General features: G+C 45.1%; 2 protein-coding genes across 4 annotated transcripts in view; both read right to left on the bottom strand.

The window, feature by feature from the left end:
- Window positions 1-14,503, bottom strand: part of gkup (glucuronokinase with putative uridyl pyrophosphorylase) — a 22,137-nt gene extending 7,634 nt beyond the window's left edge. Inside the window, exons 1-18 of one of the 2 annotated variants that reach the window (XM_085244644.1) lie at window positions 14,344-14,503; window positions 13,228-13,334; window positions 13,100-13,144; window positions 12,853-13,006; window positions 12,692-12,763; window positions 10,387-10,475; window positions 8,835-8,991; window positions 8,575-8,652; window positions 4,238-4,329; window positions 4,061-4,166; window positions 3,907-3,986; window positions 3,753-3,821; window positions 1,746-1,806; window positions 1,623-1,639; window positions 1,471-1,528; window positions 712-804; window positions 569-629; window positions 204-317 (exon numbers count right to left, since the gene is read on the bottom strand). In XM_085244644.1, coding sequence (XP_085100770.1) covers window positions 204-317; window positions 569-629; window positions 712-804; window positions 1,471-1,528; window positions 1,623-1,639; window positions 1,746-1,806; window positions 3,753-3,821; window positions 3,907-3,986; window positions 4,061-4,166; window positions 4,238-4,329; window positions 8,575-8,652; window positions 8,835-8,991; window positions 10,387-10,475; window positions 12,692-12,763; window positions 12,853-13,006; window positions 13,100-13,144; window positions 13,228-13,334; window positions 14,344-14,400 — 1,510 coding nt within the window. In that variant the 5' untranslated portion in view covers window positions 14,401-14,503. The remainder of the gene's footprint in view (window positions 1-203; window positions 318-568; window positions 630-711; window positions 805-1,470; window positions 1,529-1,622; window positions 1,640-1,745; window positions 1,807-3,752; window positions 3,822-3,906; window positions 3,987-4,060; window positions 4,167-4,237; window positions 4,330-8,574; window positions 8,653-8,834; window positions 8,992-10,386; window positions 10,476-12,691; window positions 12,764-12,852; window positions 13,007-13,099; window positions 13,145-13,227; window positions 13,335-14,343) is intronic. The other variant, XM_085244645.1, reaches the window with a different exon arrangement.
- Window positions 14,504-14,606: 103 nt separating this feature from the next.
- Window positions 14,607-17,500, bottom strand: part of usf1 (upstream transcription factor 1) — a 12,959-nt gene continuing 10,065 nt past the window's right edge. Inside the window, exons 7-11 of one of the 2 annotated variants that reach the window (XM_085244646.1) lie at window positions 16,132-16,219; window positions 15,976-16,034; window positions 15,806-15,900; window positions 15,602-15,730; window positions 14,607-15,259 (exon numbers count right to left, since the gene is read on the bottom strand). In XM_085244646.1, coding sequence (XP_085100772.1) covers window positions 15,170-15,259; window positions 15,602-15,730; window positions 15,806-15,900; window positions 15,976-16,034; window positions 16,132-16,219 — 461 coding nt within the window. In that variant the 3' untranslated portion in view covers window positions 14,607-15,169. The remainder of the gene's footprint in view (window positions 15,260-15,601; window positions 15,731-15,805; window positions 15,901-15,975; window positions 16,035-16,131; window positions 16,220-17,500) is intronic. The other variant, XM_085244648.1, reaches the window with a different exon arrangement.

Here is a 17,500-nt window from a genome sequence, read left to right as displayed (position 1 = left end):
TTTTGGTCACGTGAACTGGACTCACTCCTGAGTGAAACAGTATTGATACTGATGAAACACGGCAGGTGACTACAGAGCACCAGTATAGCAGGAAACCGCGAGATCATCACCATCAGTAGGATTCATCTGCTGAGCAGCTGTAACGTCGGCACCATTCGACACCTCCTGCCTTCAAAAGAACAACGTCTGATTTGGAGACGTACCACTGAGCCAGCGCTGTCGGATGTTGCTATGGATACGGCCAGAGTCACTGGGGTCGCTCAGGTAGGCCAGCCAGAACGGTGGAAGTTCACTCATGTCCATAGGAATGTAGGCTCCTGATAATGGAAAACACGCACAGACACACACGAAGACAATTTCAGCATCAAATGACAATAAATCCAAACGATAAGAAAAACTGAGAACTGCAAACGTCCTGCACTAACATCACGCAGGAGATTATAAAGGTCTCCCGAAACCCCACACACACACACACACACACACACACACACACACACACACACACGATGTAACAACTTTTATTTTACAGGATATAACGTTCATGGCGCGCTGACAGGGAGGTCAGTACCGAAGCCGTGCTCTTCCATGAGCTCCTTGCTAAAATCCATGTACACTAAGCCTTCATACACCTGCAAGACACAACAGTACCGTCTGTCACTTCACAGTTAACACTGACAGGCAGGTCCACGCACCGTGGGTCATCAGACTGACCTGTACCACTCGGTCCTGCAGCCCAGCAGTAATGGACAGCTCATCCGTCTCCACATCGAGGATGAAGTTGGCTCTGATTGGTTTGGGAAGATCCTGCAGCATTAATAAAAACCAAAACAAACGTGACTCAGGACGACATTCAGTGCAGTACAGTTTTAGAGAAGAAGACCCAGATCTGCACTCAGGAACTCAAATATGCCTTTCTTTGTCCACACGCCACCTTTCCATTGAATTCCATGTGTGCCTGTGCTGGCATTTCTCCTGCGGTGTTGCTATCAGTGTGTGCAGAGTGGGAGAAGAGGGTTGCATTGACAATCCAACACAATGGGCAGCACATTGAACACATTTTATACGTGGTCAGAAACTTGTAAATAACTCATGAAAGAATAAAGTTACGTTGAAACCAAGCACACCGTTGTTTTTCTTGTGACATTACCAAGTTTGATGTGTCACATGGCCCTCTTCCTATTGAAAAAACAAAAGTTGCATCCAAGATGGCCGACTTCTAAATGGCCACCATGGTCACCGCCCATCTTGAGGAGTTTCCCCCCTCACATATACTAATGTGCCACAAACAGGACTTTAATACCACCAACCATCCCCATGTTATTACAGTGTATCCATATAAATGGCCACCCTGTATTTCAGATAAAGTAAAGTGTGCGTGTTAGTCCCCATAGGGAAATAGTTCCTCTGCATTTAACCCATTCACCCAGGGAAGCAGATATGTGTGTAGGTAGACTGGTCACATGTCCTCACATTATCTGTGATGTTGTAGAACTTCATGAGACACTTCAGAGTAGCTGAGACGATGGCACTGTGAGAATCATAAACAAGTAGAACATTACAAAGTGCACAAAATGACCTCTGAGTTATGGTACGCCATTTCAAAACAAAGCAAAAATACTCACCTGCTTCCAGCAAGGCCCTTCACACAAACACAAATATACGACATCATCATTAGACTGAATTAGATGCAAACAGGCCACAACCGTTTACGTGTTACACTCTGAAGTATCTGAAGGGATCCTTACTACTTGTCGGGGAATGTTGGTGTCGTACTTCAGGGTGAAGTTCTGCTTTGTCAAAGCAATCCTGCAGAGAAGAATGCAGAGCATTGGATGAGCTTTGAAAACCAGCCTGTGTGATCCAAACCTGTAAACAGCTAACAGGGTTCTGGTGGCATTTGAACCTTTCCACATATCTACAACCAGGCACATGTGGGGGGCGGGGCTTGAGTACCCACCCCTTCTAATGTCTCTGCGCGGCCCTGTCTACAACCATAGCACTCTCAGACAATTCAACAGTGAACTCATGCAGTCGTTTACAGTTGTGTCTGTATTACTGAAAGTAAGTGAGTATTTGTACTTTAATAAAACTGGACTTTGTATTTCCATGTTTATTCTTGGACTCAGGCAGCACGGTGGCACGGTGGTTAGCACTGTTGCCGCACAGCAAGAAGGTCCTGAGTTCAATTCCACCATCAGGCCGGGGTCTTTCTGTGTGGAGTTTGCATGTTCTCCCCGTGTTTGCGTGGGTTCCCTCCAGGTACTCCGGCTTCCTCCCACCGTCCAAAGACATGCAGCTTGTGGGGATAGGTTAATTGGATAATCCAAATTGCCACTAGGTGTGAATGTGCGAGTGAGTGTGAATGGTTGTCTGTCCCTGTGTGTTGGCCCTGCGACAGACTGGTGACCTGTCCAGGGTGTACCCCGCCTCTCGCCCTATGACAGCTGGGATGGGCTCCAGCGCCCCCCGCGACCCTGAAAAGGATCAGCGGAAGCGAATGGATGGATGGATTCTTGGACTCCAGGAGTAGCTTGAATTTTATGATCAAACTCAATCAGTTCATGAATGGACGGTTAGCTAATACCAGCATGTCTGCCAACACAAGTGCCGACGGTCTGATGTAGCAAAATGCCGTCACAAACTGACGGCCCGTGTTATAGCAGCACACGCACATTCAGTGAACTCGTTCACAAACGTTTAAGGACAGACAGTCTGCACAGACTGAAAACATTCAAATATTTAGACGAATGATTTGACACATTTGCTCAGTTACAGCTAACAGGCTAACCATACAATCTACAGCCTGTTACACAAGCTCAGTCATATCAGAGACAATACTACATGGCTAACATGATCAACGGCACTAAACAAATGATGAAAATCCAATAAATCCACATAGCAAAGAAGTATAACTAATCGGTCTACATTCAGAGGGTGGTTGGCTAGCACGCCGTGACACAGCTTTGACTGAGATTGGTTGCTTTGTCCAAGTCAACCTTCCTGTCCCCATGCTGACATAGGCTGTGGAGACTTTTGTTGTAAATCTCGTCCACGTCACATCCCAGGTTTCGTTGTTGACACCTTGGTGCTAACTGCGGTTCAGCTCAACAGCTGCGAGTTCTCGTCATTAACCTTTCTAGAAGTTACACGAGCAACACTGGCTTTTCAGTCACACAGAGATATAAATACATCCTAACATTGTCTTGAAGGAAAGTATGGTCCCCTTGAGCATCAGATCTGAGTATTGCCTTCAGATGTACCTTGTAAGTGTTACAACTGTCCACTAGTCTCCACTGTGTAAGCATGTGAGATCTGACATTAGCAGCTTGTTATTAATTACTTTTTCCTTTTTTTCATTACATTTTCTCTACAAGCTCTTATGTCAAAGCAGGTAATTCTTCACCTGCTTTCAATAAGAGACAAGGCTTTGTTATGAAGTGTTTTAGCTCTTATGAATCAGCAGACACGCACAGAGTACATTAGAGATCATCTACACCAGGGGTGTCCAACTCCAGGCCTCGAGGGCCGGTGTCCTGCAGGTTTTAGATCTCACCCTGGGTCAACACACCTGAATCACATTACCTCGTTACCAGGCCTCTGGAGAACTTCAGGACAGGTTGAGGAGGTCATTTAGCCATTTAAATCAGATGTGTTGGATCAAGACACATCTAAAACCTACATAACGCTGACCCTCAAGGCCTGGAGTTTGACACCGGTGATCTACACAGACGGATAGCAGCAGGTACCCTCACCCTTGTTTGGAGCAGAACTGGTAAAACTTCTTACATGTCGCCTGTAGCAGTCGAAGACCCCCCAGGTACCTGCAATCAGTAATAAAGACAAAGACTTCCTCACTATGACGCCTCCATCCTGCCTTTGGGCTCAGTCAGCTGGCTGCATACACACCCTTCCTTCCTGCTGATACAGAACAGATCTTGCAGGCTGCCAAACTCTGTGGGGTCGTTGAGTGGATGAGGGACTAAAACCTACAAAGGTCACAATACTTTAGAACAGAGTGGAGATGTTTTAGTTTATAAGAATATGTGGTCATTTGTATTACCAAAGTCTGGGTCTCCAGCAGAGTAACCTCAGCCCAGAAGTTAGCGATGGTCATGGCGATTGTTTTTCCATTGAAGCCATCTGAGGGATTCCCCATTAGTCCCACCCTGGGAGTCGTCAGAGATTTGGGAAGTATTTTATACCAAAGTGTGGCAGTTGCGTGTCCATGCTTTCTTACCTGGCGTATGACCGGCATGTAATAGGTTTAGCAGGGCTGCCTTGCTGCTTGGTGGAGTAGTGGGTGAGCCACTTGGTGTAGTCTGACAGTCCCTGAGATGTTGTGAGAGAAAGTGGTGTTAGACTGAAATTTAACCAGAAAAAGGAAGTAAAGTAACTGTACGCAGAAATGTACTTAAGATAGATTTTACATTAATGTAAAATATAAATGCAATTTTGTTTTACTCTTTTTACCCCAGACAATAATGGTTCCCTTAAAGAGGATCCATCCTGCGCAGTTCTAGCTTCAGGTACTCGAGAGTACACTATATTGACTCGCCCGTCCAAACCAGGTGTTCCAATCACTGTCATGGGCACAGCTGCATAAAATCACACACCAAGGCAAGCAGGCTGCTTCTACATACAGACCCTTTCCAAAAAATTAGAATATCATGGAAAATGATATTCTGAATGGAATTTCCATAATTCCATTCACAACGTTAAACTCTCATAGACGATTTCAAGTACTTAGTTGTTTATTTGTACATAATTTGGGCTTCCAGCTCATGAAATCCATGAAAACATGATTTCAAAAAAAAATGAATACTGTGAAGACCTCACCATTCACTTCTCATTTTTTGCAGGAAAAAAAAAAAATTAGGATCACATCAAATTAATCAAAATGTGGTATTTTCAAAATGATATGTCAATCTTCAATACTTGGTTGGGAATCCCTTCGCCTTAACCACTGCCTTGATGTGGCATTGATGCAATCAGCCTGTGGCATTGCCTGGTAGTTATGGAGGCCCAGATTTCCTTGGTACTTGCTGTCAGCTCTTTGTTTTGGGGTCTGGGTCTTTTCCTCTTCATACCCCATAGATTCTCAATGGGGTTTAGGTCTGGTGAGTTGGCTGGCCAGTCAAGCACTGTGATGGCATGGCAATCAAACCAGGTTTTGGTGCTTCTGGCGGTATGGGCAGGGGCCATGTCCTGCTGGAAGATGAAATCTGCATCTCCATACAGATCCTCAGCAGAAGGAATCATAAAGTCATCTAAAACACTCTGGTAGACTGTTGCGGTAACCTTGGATTTAAGAAGGCAGAGTTTACCAACACCTGCACCGGACATTGCAGCCCAAATCATGACTGACTGTGGTTATTTGACACTGAACCTCAAACAACTTGGGTTCTGTTCCTCACCCATCTTCCTCCAAACACTTGGACCTTGATTCCTGAATGAAAGGCACACTTTACTTTCATCAGAAAAGAGGACCTTTGACCACTGGCCAACAGTCCAGTCCATCTTCTCCTTGGCCCAGTTGAGTCGCTCAGGCTCAGAAGTGGTTTTGAAGCTTTGATTCCTGCCTCATTCCACTCTTTCTGGGTCTCTACCAGATTCTTGAATCTTCTGTCTGATAATCCGCTGAATGCTGGTGCATCTTCTCCTGCCACATTTTGCCCTTCCACTAGACTTTCCATTGATATGCTTGGACACAGCACTCTAAACAGCCAGCCTCCTTAGCTATAAACTTTTGTGGCTTACCCATCCTATGGCGGGTACCATTGATGCTCCTCTGGCCAGTTGTCAAGTGTGCAGTCTTCCCCATATTGAACCTAACTGAGACAACTGGATCAAAGTGAAGCAAATTAATGACACCTGGGAAAACCTGTGCAGGTGCTTTGAGTTAGTACAGTGGTTCCAAACTTTTTTTGCTGGGCCCCCCTTTGTTTGACAAGAAAAATATTCGCCCCCTCTCGCAAACATCCTCCAACCACACACGCCCATATTTTGCGCCATTGCGGTTTATTTCACACCTCAAACATTTAGTAAACAATTAAGCAAATACAAGTAATCTGCAGGTAGTAAGAAAATAAACTACCAACTCTTTTACGCTGCGTCCGCACCTACACGGGTGATTTTGAAAACGCAGCTGTTTCGTCCACGTAAACGGCGTTTCGAATCACCAAAAACAGATTTTTTAAACTCCTTTTTTGTGTTTACGTGTGGACGAGGAATACAGAGTTCGTCACGCAACGTCAAAGGTATGTGCCTTTTTCACGTCAGCTGTGCGCCACGTTATTGTTTACATGAGATGAATTGCAGAATGACAGATAGTCAGATTAAGAGTATTTTGTCTCTATCTGCAGGTTTACACGCTTACATAAACACGCAGTTACTGTCCCTCTATTTACAAAGGCAGAGGCGTCACGGTGTGATTGTTTTACATGTAGTTGTTTTTTCCTGTGTAATACTGTAATATTCAACATTGCTGTCAATACATTTTTCAAAAAATGTCTCTCTGTGCAAAATGGGTTTAAAAACATAAACAGCTGTGGGATCCTGTTTGTCCGTGGTTTAAACAGCCCAGCGCTGCTCCCGACAGGGAAAACCTGCAGGGAGACCTACCTCAGCACCTGTGCAGGTGAAGCCAAAGGGCAGATGTGCTTCACCATATTTTCTAGTCTTTGGCTTGGAAGGAAATTGGTTTGGAAACATATTCAGCGATGCTTCATCTCCTGCTTTGCGTTTGTGTGGGAGCCCTTGCTAGCAGTGTATAGGCATTTTGTTTTTTCCCCCTTTTCATGCCGCGCCCCCCCTGCAATGGCTCTGGCGGGCCCCACACTTTGGGAAGGTCTGAGTTAGTAGATGAGTTATGTGTAAAACTCAGTTTAAAACATTCATGCCCTGTAAAATTTGGGCTCATGTCTTTATAGTTTCTAATTTTTCGAAATCATGTTTTCATGGATTTCATGAGCTGGAAGCCCAAATTATGTACAAATAAACTACTAAGTACTTGAAATCGTTTGTGGGCCCTGAATCTATAATCTATGAAAATTTAATGTTTTGAATGGAATTATGGAAATAAATAAACTTTTCCATGATATTCTAATTTTTTGGAAAGGGTCTGTACATTTGTGAAAGAATGGGTCGCTCATAGGAGCTCACTGAAGTCCAGTGTGGTACCATGACAGGATATCACCTGTGTAACAAATCCAGCTGTGAAATTTCCTCACTACTAAACATCAATAGACAAGTCTGGGTTTGACGGTTGCCAGGGGCACAGTACTAGTACTGCACTGTGCCAAGTGTAGAGTTTAGCAGAGGTGGGGTTATGGCAGGAACTCCAGGCCTCGAGAGCCGGTGTCCTGCAGGTGTTAGATCTCACCCTGGGTCAACACACCTGGTAGCGGTAGCGAATTCACGGAGAGGGTGGCGTGCCCACTTCGGGTCGGGGATGAGTTCCTGCCCCAAGTGGAGGAGTTCAAGTATCTCGGGGTCTTGTTCGCGAGTGATGGGAGAAGGGAGCCGGAGATCGACAGACGGATTGGGGCTGCAGCTGCAGTAATGCGGACACTGCACCGGTCCGTCGTGGTGAAGAGGGAGCTGAGTGTAAAAGCGAAGCTCTCGATTTACCGGTCGATCTACGTCCCTACCCTCACCTATGGCCACGAGCTGTGGGTAGTGACCGAAAGAACGAGATCGCGGATACAAGCGGCAGAAATGAGCTTCCTCCAAAGGGTGGCTGGCCTCTCCCTTAGAGATAGGGTGAGAAGTTCGGCCATCCGGGAGGGGCTCAGAGTAGAGCCGCTGCTGCTCCACATTGAAAGGAGCCAGCTGAGGTGGTTCGGCAATCACAGCATGTAAGATGGTGACAGATGTACCCTTAGGCCCCTCCTCCATTCAGAGATGGTCTTTCCCTTTTTCATGTAAATGGCCTCCTTGACTCGGCGCTCAAACCAGCGTTCCTCCCTGTCCAGGATGTTACATCCTCATAGAGCTAACAGAACCAGTAACTCGGGTTAGGGTTATAGACGCTTTACTCACGGTGATACATTGACTGCAGGCAGGCAACTTGTGCCTCTTGGTTTGAACATGTTCTTCCACATCAGGCACTTACTATCACCTGCTTCTGATGGCTTCAGCTTCACCTACCTCACCCACTCCTCAGTCTACACTCAGTGCTATCTGACCAAGATTCAACACAGCTGACTGTGCAGGTGAAGTTCATTATGTCTGATTGTGTGTAATGTTCTCTGATGACCTATAAAATCTACATGTTTGAAAAACTGCCAAACTGATCTCAAAACAGCCCAAATTTGAACTTTATTCATTTGAACCTGCAGGATAACTGACTCTGAGACTGAGTTACTGTTTGTTCCTCTGGCCACAACATTGCAGCTTAAATGTATTTACTCATCTTGATTGTTCACTGCAAACAGCCTTAATGCAGAAGCCAGGATTCTCTGTGGTACGGCCTCATTTGCTGACAAACTCTAGTATAAAATAAATCGAGCACTCGTCTCCAGCTTGTTTGCATTGATACAGAGGGAAGTGTCGAGCTGAGGTAAGAATACAAACCACTTGTCCGATCAGCTGGAAGCCAGTAGGAAGCTTCATACCAAACACGTGGCGCTGCTTCTCATTGATGAGCCACTCCTGAGGAGAAACAGCCATTAAAGTAAGTCTTCACTTTTTTTAGCTTGTTATAAAGTTGGATGGATTTGATGGGTTTAGATACAACAATGCAACAAGAATAAAAGGCAGTTGAGTTCAAAACTGTTCCTGCACATTGCTGCCTGCATGGAAAGAAGCACGTGAGCTGCTTTAGCTTTACGAACCCAGAACTGTCCAAAAGCCCTGCCCACGGTCTGAGGCTGCTGGCTCAGGAAGTCCGACATGTAGGACAGCGTGTCCCTCTGGATGCAGTAGAACACCACGCTGGCTAGCTGGGACGCCGTCTGCCCTTCCTGTGGCTTTTCCAAGAAGCGAGTTACCCTGATTCAGAAAGTGCAGCATATAAAGCATTCACTCTCAGCTGCAAATATTAACACAACATAATTAATAACATAATTAACACAAATATTTCACAGCCAATCGTAAGTCTGCATTTTCCTTTGAACTGATGGGAAAGCAACAGTAAGTGAACCACAGAAGAGCCGCTGTGAATGGACAACAGGTCAAAATTTAAAGCCGATGGCTACAGCAGGTCTCACACTTAGATGAGCTAACCCGAACCCTCCTCTCATGTAAGGGCCACTTCAGTGTTCAAGTAGAACAAAACAAACAACAAACAGCCACAAATATTTCCATAAATGTTTTGTTTGTTTTGTTAAATTTCAAATTGGTTGATCGTGGCTCAAGGAGTTGGCAGTTCGTCCTGTAACCGGAAGGCTCGGACAGTCTGGTCGTTGTGTCCTTGGGCAAGACGCTTCACCTACCGCCTACTGGTGTTGGCCAGAGGGGCCGATGGTGCGATATGGCAGCTTCTGTCAGTCGGCCCCAGGGCAGCTGTGGCTACAACCGTAGCTGCCTCCACCAGTGTGTGAATGTGAGAGTGAATGAATAGTGGCATTGTAAAGCGCTTTGGGTGCCTTGAAAAGCGCTGTATAAATCCACTCCATTATTATTGTTATTATTAAATCACTTACGAGTTTAATTTGTCAGCAACTTCCTGCCAGCCCTCTCTCCTTGCTTTTGCAGCCTTTGCAGTGTTCCCTTGCGTTTTAATTAAACTCTGAAACTCCTGAAATCCCTCAATCAAGAGTTCTTGCTCTGCTGCCGAAAAATACCGAGCGCGCTCCTTCGACATTTTCGCCGACCAATCAAAGGGTTGCAGATCAATGTTTCTGCTATCGATGCGTAGCCCCTGTTAAGCCACCCAGTGATCTCACATTACTTCATCCAGCTGTACTAATCGTCAACAACAGGTGTGTTCGGGGAACCGGAATAGCGAGCTCACAGTTAGCGCGATGATTTGATCTTGGATGTAGTAAGCGAGGCACGAAGAACGGGCCCCAGGTCTTGAGGCGTGTCACAACATTTGGATGTTGGCTCACAGTTTGGTGTAATTTAATGAAAGCTTGAATCCATCCTGTGTTGTCCAGTCAGTTCAAGCAGGTGGTGCTGCTGTTAGGGTGTGGGGGATATTTTCAGTAGCGGCTACATCATGTATAGTGCTGTTTCCGATCATGTCCCTTTATGACCACAGTGTATTTATGTCTGATCGCTGCTTCCAACAGTATAACACAACAAAGCTCAAATCATCTCAAACTGGCTTTTTGAGCAGGACACGGAGTTAACTGTGATCAAACGACAACAACTCTGCTGTGTGATGCTATCATGTCACCATGGACCAGCATTTCTAAGGAATGTTGCCAGCACCGACCTCACCTGTGGGAATCATGGCAGACCTCTACGATGCCTCTGGAGCTGCTCTTCTCTCCTTCTTCCAGCTCGTAGTATATGATCAGCTCACCAGGCTGCAGTGGAGACACAACATGGTGAGCTAGCACACATAATTCACCCTTAATCCACAAAAAGGGCTTATTAGCAAAACTGCTGCACAAAAGCTACGAACTGTTAACTCTTAAGCCCATATCATAGCCAATAACCAACTTACGACTGTGTAACCTTCTGTGGAATTCATCCCATCCATCCAATCTCTTCCACTTATCTTTATCAGAGTCACAGGGGAAGCCTATCCCAGCTACCACAGAGGCGAGAGGCAGGATACACCCTGGACAGATCACCAGTCTGTCGCAGGGCTAACACAGATGACCATTCACACTTATGGGAAATTCACAATCACCAGTTAACCGCACTAACTGCATGTCTTTGGACTGTGGGAGGATGCCAGAGTACCCGGGGAGAACCCACAGACACAGGAAAACATGCAAGCTCCAAACAGAAAGGCCCCGCCCATACAGTGGATTCAAACCCAGGACCTTGTTGCTGTGAGGCAGGGGTGGGGAACTCCAGGCCTCGAGGGCCGGGGTCCAACAGGTGTTAGATATCACCATGGGTCAACACACCTGAATCAAATGACTGGTTCATTACCAGGCCTCTGGAGAACTTCAACACATTTAAATGAGCTGTGTTGGATCGAGGACACCGGCCCGTGAGGCCTGGAGTTCGACACCCCTACTGTAAGGCGACAGCACTAACCTCCACGCTACCGTGCTGAATTCATTCTTTGCTTTTTTTAAAAATGACCTCATTGTGACAAATGTTTGATTTGTATGAAAACAAAAGTCACAGAGTGCTGTCAGTGTTACAAACCATTAAACAAACACGGTGATCGGACTGATAGACGATTTTATGACCAATATTTGGTGATTTAAAAAAGGTGACTATTTTAAATGTGATCTTTTTAAAAACACATAAAACATAAAGAGATATCATTAGAGTTATTTATGAGTCCTTATGAAGATAATTTGATAATGAAGTTTAAAAATAATAGGCTACTTGTTGCCAACAGGGAAGTGGCAGACTGCCCCCTGGTGGACAAACAGCAACATTCATAACATGATTGAAGGCTGTTTCTCTTTAAATAGTTGAAAGTAACAGCTGCGCTGTACAAGACAGCAGCCATATCACTGTGAAATGATTTTAAAAAACACAAGCAAACATATTTCCCATGTTTCTTCTAGCGTGCACTGAAATAGCAATATGATTTAATATGTATATGGTTTAATGTGCTCACCTTTGTTTCAGCTGACAGGTGCTTCATCACTTCAACTTTGCACATTTGGCACAAGATAAATATCACCCATCATATCAGCTGATGTCAGTCAAACTATGTCGGCCATACTGATCCACAGTAGTATCTCCTACCACACCACTGCTATACTGTTACGGCTGTGGCCATAAGAACACTGTGTGGGCTGTTTGTTCTGTGTCTCTTTACTGTGTTTAAGACTCTTTACAGGTCCCTCCCCTAATGAAGAGTAGTGAGCAGCTGATTGGACCATGGAACAGGTGACCACGTTCAAAAAGCCGCTCTGACAGCTCCCGAGAGAGAGAGAGAGAGTGGGGCGAGCGAGTAGCTTGACAGCCGACGCGGTCCTGACCTGGTTTCCCAGCCTAAACTGTTACTGTGCATGTGTGTGAGCGTGATCTGTGAGAGCCGCTCTTGGTGTGTTAACTTAGTGCTTAGGCACTCTGAAGCAGAAGGGGGGAGCCGCCTTTTCTTTGAAACAGTTTTCTCCTGTTTTCCGGGTTAGGGAGCGAGGGTTAGTATTGTCATTTGTTTGTTCTGTTTCTTTCTTAGGGTTTAGTTAGTTTTCTCTGGTGGGACTTAGTTGGTTTTGTTTATTACTTTGGCCTGGGTTCACCCTGGAGCTATGCTTCATTACCTGTAATACAAATCACCTTTTTTACTCACAACTGGTTTTGGATGTCTGGCTTGGGAACCAGGGCGGGGATTTGTCTCTCTCTCCTCCAACCTTATGTACGTCTCTACACGCCTAGACTAGGGGCGTAACATATACCTCACAGAAGTTCACACTGTCCACTCAAAAGACTACATTAAATGTTAAAACTTTAACATCTGCTACAGTTAGATGATAACCACACACTCGACCAACAGGTACCATCACTGTGATGGTCTTTTATATGCAGTCTGTCATGAAAACACAAGGCTTGGTGTCAGTTCATACAAGATAAATGGCATCTACCTGTACTATGAAAATCTCACCTTTGACCTGAAGAAGCGAATAACTTGAGCAATGTCAAAGTTTTGGTCTGCACACAGCATGTCTCCAGCAATCTGCTCACACAGAGAAGAAACGCTGAATAGCAGGCTTCGGGATTGTTCAGTGTTATTTAGTCCATTAGGCACGGACAGAGCGATCATACCACCATAATGTCGTCCTGCAGCTTCCGGCTGCGTACGACCAACTCCAGGTCAGCCACGGCCCCGAGGCGATCCTCCAGCGTAGTACTGCCGTCATTTATGATATTTTCCACAGGGAAGTCGGTAGCTGTGGCCCAGCGCTCGTAGTGCTTGTACCTGGTCGGGTTCAGAGAACAGGAGTGGAAGGAAAAGCAAAACTATGGCAAAGTTTCCAAACACCAGCCAATCCATGCAATCACTGCCACTCACTTATCAGCATTGGTAACCAGATAGACCTCTGTGAACAGCTGGCGCCTGGAGACACAGACAGACACCGTCAGTGAGATGCAGAGGAACATGAAAGCTCTCCGGATCACGTGTGGATCACGCTCACGCACATGTTGACAGTTTCCCACCAAAAGTCAAGGATCTTCTTTCCTCCAATTCCAGGAAGCAAGGCCTTAGGTACCCCGCTCAGGTGGCTGTACAGGCCTGTTTCATCATTCTGGCAGCAAAAGGAAGATTTACTACACAAAAACCACAACCTGCTAACAGCCTCCCCATTCGGCATGAAACATGGCTAAGTCAATAGGCCTAATTATCACCTTTGTAGCAACACATCAACAACATGGGCTATGCTGTGGTAACATCTCTGTGGCTTACGTGGATACTGAACCAATTCAACAAATTCTATCATCACAGGTTTTGTGAAAGCAGCTAAAACTTGGATTACACTAACAGCGCTGCACACTACCTGAACGTTTTTACACCTTTCATTTATTTCACATGAAATACAGAGATTTTCTGCGAGCCCCCCTCTGCTCAAAAGAATCACGTGGACTTGTATACCTGAGGACCAAACAAGGACTGGACGCAGCTCACGTCCTGCTTTGTTGCTTGCATTGGTAAACCGACAGCAGCACTGTTGTACCTGCATTAAACCACTCCAGCGTTTTTTTGATCCCATAATGAACTGTCGTGTTCGTATTGTTGCCATTTCTGCTGCAGTCTTTGCAAAATCTCTCTTGAAAATACATTTTTCATGTAAATGACACTTCACTGAAAAAAAGAGCAGAAAAGTTTGTACCTTATGACAGAAAAGTCTTACCAGTTACAGGCGTGTAGTGGACAGCACACACGCAGTGGCCAAACTAGTGAAATAAGCCATCTCTGTTAGCGTCTCTCATAGTAAAGACGATATTTAAACACTGAATGTCCCATCAGTACTTTATCGCGCACCGCCGCTTTAGAAAAACCCTGCCATGTTATCGTCGCAACGGCCTGTAGGGGGGGCTGCAGACACGTCGTTGAAAACGACGTTTTGAAAACATGCGCTGGTTTGTCAGCCGGATTTCCCATTACATGGTTAATATTTCGTAAACATGCTAAGGGACGTACGAACACTAGCCAGAGTTCAAGCGGCGCCAAAGTGTCAGCTTGTTTCGGGCAGTTCGGCGGCTTCACAACTAACGTGAACTTTGCACTGTTGCTGCTGCAACGTTGAACCGACTCACCTTAATCTGGGCCTCTAACACGGTGCCGTGCCCGGCTACCAGCAGGATACAGATCATCGTAGCCGGTCCCGGGGCTCCTCTGGAACCTTTAAACACTGAGGGTGTGTGTAGGGAATGTCTGCGGTATGTGCTTAAACCTTAGCTTCCACAAAGACGCCCACTTCCGAGCGGGGCCTTCAAAATAAAAGCTTTAGAAAGGAAATGGCTTTTCTAAAGTCTTTTAACCAGTTCATAAGCTTTATTAATCACAGCTGAGAGCGGCTCGTGACATGTAGCATAATATTTGTTTTTATTATAAAGACATACATAACCTACCTACTATGCAATGCCCCCCCCCCTCCAATTTATTTAGTTAGTTACATTGTTGCAATGTAATAAATGTCCCCAGTGAGGCTTCATGACACATTAAAAATACAAAGCAAAGAGTCAGACTCTTGGATGACAAACTCATAGCATCGACTGATCAAAGTGATAAACAATGTGAACATATGAATGAGTGTGTGTGATACACGGACACAGAAAGGAAAGAAAAGTGAGCTTACTGTACTGGAGGCTAACGATAATGAACAATCATAATGTTTGTGCAGGGAGGCGTTAAATGAGGGCTTCGCTAAATCAATATGATGATTGTACTGTAGACAAAAGAATGCTGTAAAAAGCTCGGAAAACAACATTTAAAGATGTCATTTAGCAAAGAAGTTGGATTTGAATATTAATGACAATATTCACTTCTTTCCCCTGTTTCATGCACACTGATCACAAATGAAGTATCTCCAAAGCATTTCAAGTACTCCTTTGGCCCACGTGTTTGATCACTGCAGGGTTCTCACTGAGGCTCTGTGCTGGACGATCCCACAATGCCGTGCTGTCGCAAGAGGTTCCTCAGGATCTGATTCTTGGACTTCCAGTCTTCCACCTGAGCAAGTACACAGCAGAAATGCAGCAGGCATGAATAAACGGCTTACCCTTGCATCTGGAATAAAACACCATGACTTTATGACGACTGTATTTTGATAGGGGTTACAGTGGAAACTAATAAATCATGAGAAAATGGAGCAGTAATTAGATGTATTCACGTCGTCTTAAAGCCTTTCAGAAAGTGCAGCCTGCCATTCTGTGGGACATGTGGACATTGATCAAATGAAGTATTATATACAGTTGGAATGGAAGCAGTCCTGGTTCAAACTTCAGGTGAATGTTACAAAGCAGCTACAAGTTACTGGGGCGCTGGGCAGCTTTAGTCTTGAAGCAGACACACCTCCTGTCTCAGTAGCTGGTTGTCAACTCTTAGACGATCCAGAACGCCAACGTCCTCCCCAAGCTTCAGGTTGCTCTGTCGCAGCTCCTTTATGTACTCGCAGGCTTTGGACAAGATCCCCCCTTTACTCTGAAACAGGAGTTACGATAAAGCTTCAGCTTCTACTCAAATGGGCTGGAAGCCACCCTGTACCTGAACGCTCACCTGTCCCGTCTTGGTGTAGTCGACGTTACAGTCTGGAATGGCCTTTGACAGCTGCACGATCCAGTTGTTGATCTTGTCCCGGCGCCTCCGCTCAACTGTCGGTGAAACATTTCGCTTATTTACACTGTCACAACAGCCAGATCAAGCTACCGCTGCATGTCTGCGCTCACCTTCGTTGTGCTGGGCTCGCCGTTTCTCATCTCTGGAGGCCCGTGGAGCGTCCTGCTTCCTAGAAAACACGTAACAACAAAGATACTGAGCTGCTTCAGCTAACTGGGAAGTTAAATATCAAGTGCTCTAATTCTGGAGACGTGAGATGGAATTACGCAATGTACGGCTGAGTTCGAGGTGCAATCGTCCTTTGATTGGACCCCGTCAAAACCTCCTGTGGTGACATCATCACATAAAGCTGTCCTGTAAATCAATAAAGCCAGATTCAGAGGACCGGTGTAACCAGATTCATGCTTTTCAAACAGAAAACGATGTGACTGCTGCAGACTGCTGCGTCTTGTTATCTTTGCTCCCTGGAAGTTTCACGTGTGTGCTGGATGTCAAAATGCTGATTGTTCAACTTTGGGGAAGTTAATGAAGTTATGAGTGAAGACCAGTGGACTGGTACTGCTCAGCAGGAAATGAAAGAAGTCCGCAGTGTCTCTCACTGCCTCGCTCTGCATATGCAGCACTCTGAAAAAGTTCTCGCCTCTTCATGATTTATTCTATTTTTGTATATTAGACAAAAATAACCAGAGTAAATACAAAAAGCAGTTTCTAAAGGATAATGTCATTTATGAAGAGAAAAGTCTATCCAGACCTTTTTGCTCAGCACTGTTTTTTATTGTTCAATCATGAACTTTGACCTTAACTGAGACAAGTGAGGCCTGCAGTTGTTCAGGTGGATTTCTGGGTCTTTTGTGAGCTCCTGGATGAGTCACTCTTGGGTTGATCTGAAGAGCCAGCATCTCCTGGGAAGCATAGCTTTCTCCATCCATGGATGATGGCTCTCAGTGTGCACAGGAAGGAGTTATAAAGACATTTCTAAGGATTTCCCAAATCATTAGAAACGTCTTCATAACTCCTTCCTGACTGACAGACGTCAGTGACTTTGTTTCTCAGCTGTTTCTTTAGATTGTGGCACCATGTGCTGCTCTGTTCGATAGTTGGACTGAGCAGGTCTGACTGTGGTTGATTCGTGATGACAGTTACTTTTTCAGAGAGGGGGGAATGGTCTGGATATCGTTTTTTCCAATAAACAATTAAATCATCTTTAAAAAAAAATTTTTTTTTAAACTTTGGTTATCTTTGCCCAATATAAAAATTAGTTTAATGATCAGAAACATTTCCGTGTGACAAAGATGCAACAACTAAAATTGGTAAGGGGACAAATTCATGTTCCACAGCACTGTACGCAGACCAGTCGACCGCCTACCACTGGGGGTAGTACATGAATAAAATCACACTAAAACAATGATGTAATCATGAGTAAAATGAACCAGTGGTCATGATGGGACTGAGAGGTCTGAAAATCAAACGTGCTAAAAATGGTGAGAATGTGGCCAGTAGATTTAAATAAGGTGAGGATTTGGATTTTTCTACTTTGTAATTGCACATGAGAAACACTTTATAATGGATAAGACGAAGAATGTGACCTCTTCAGCCTTCTGACTAGGGATGGGTACCGGTGTCGGTAGTAACCAG

This window comes from Mchenga conophoros, linkage group LG14 (assembly GCF_057382185.1).
Source record: "Mchenga conophoros isolate Kocher_MC1m ecotype Shallow Benthic linkage group LG14, M_conophoros_male_GT1.1, whole genome shotgun sequence".
Lineage (NCBI taxonomy): Eukaryota > Metazoa > Chordata > Actinopteri > Cichliformes > Cichlidae > Mchenga > Mchenga conophoros.
The sequence above is the reverse complement of the archived record's forward strand: the minus strand, read 5'-3'. Positions and strand labels throughout refer to the sequence as shown.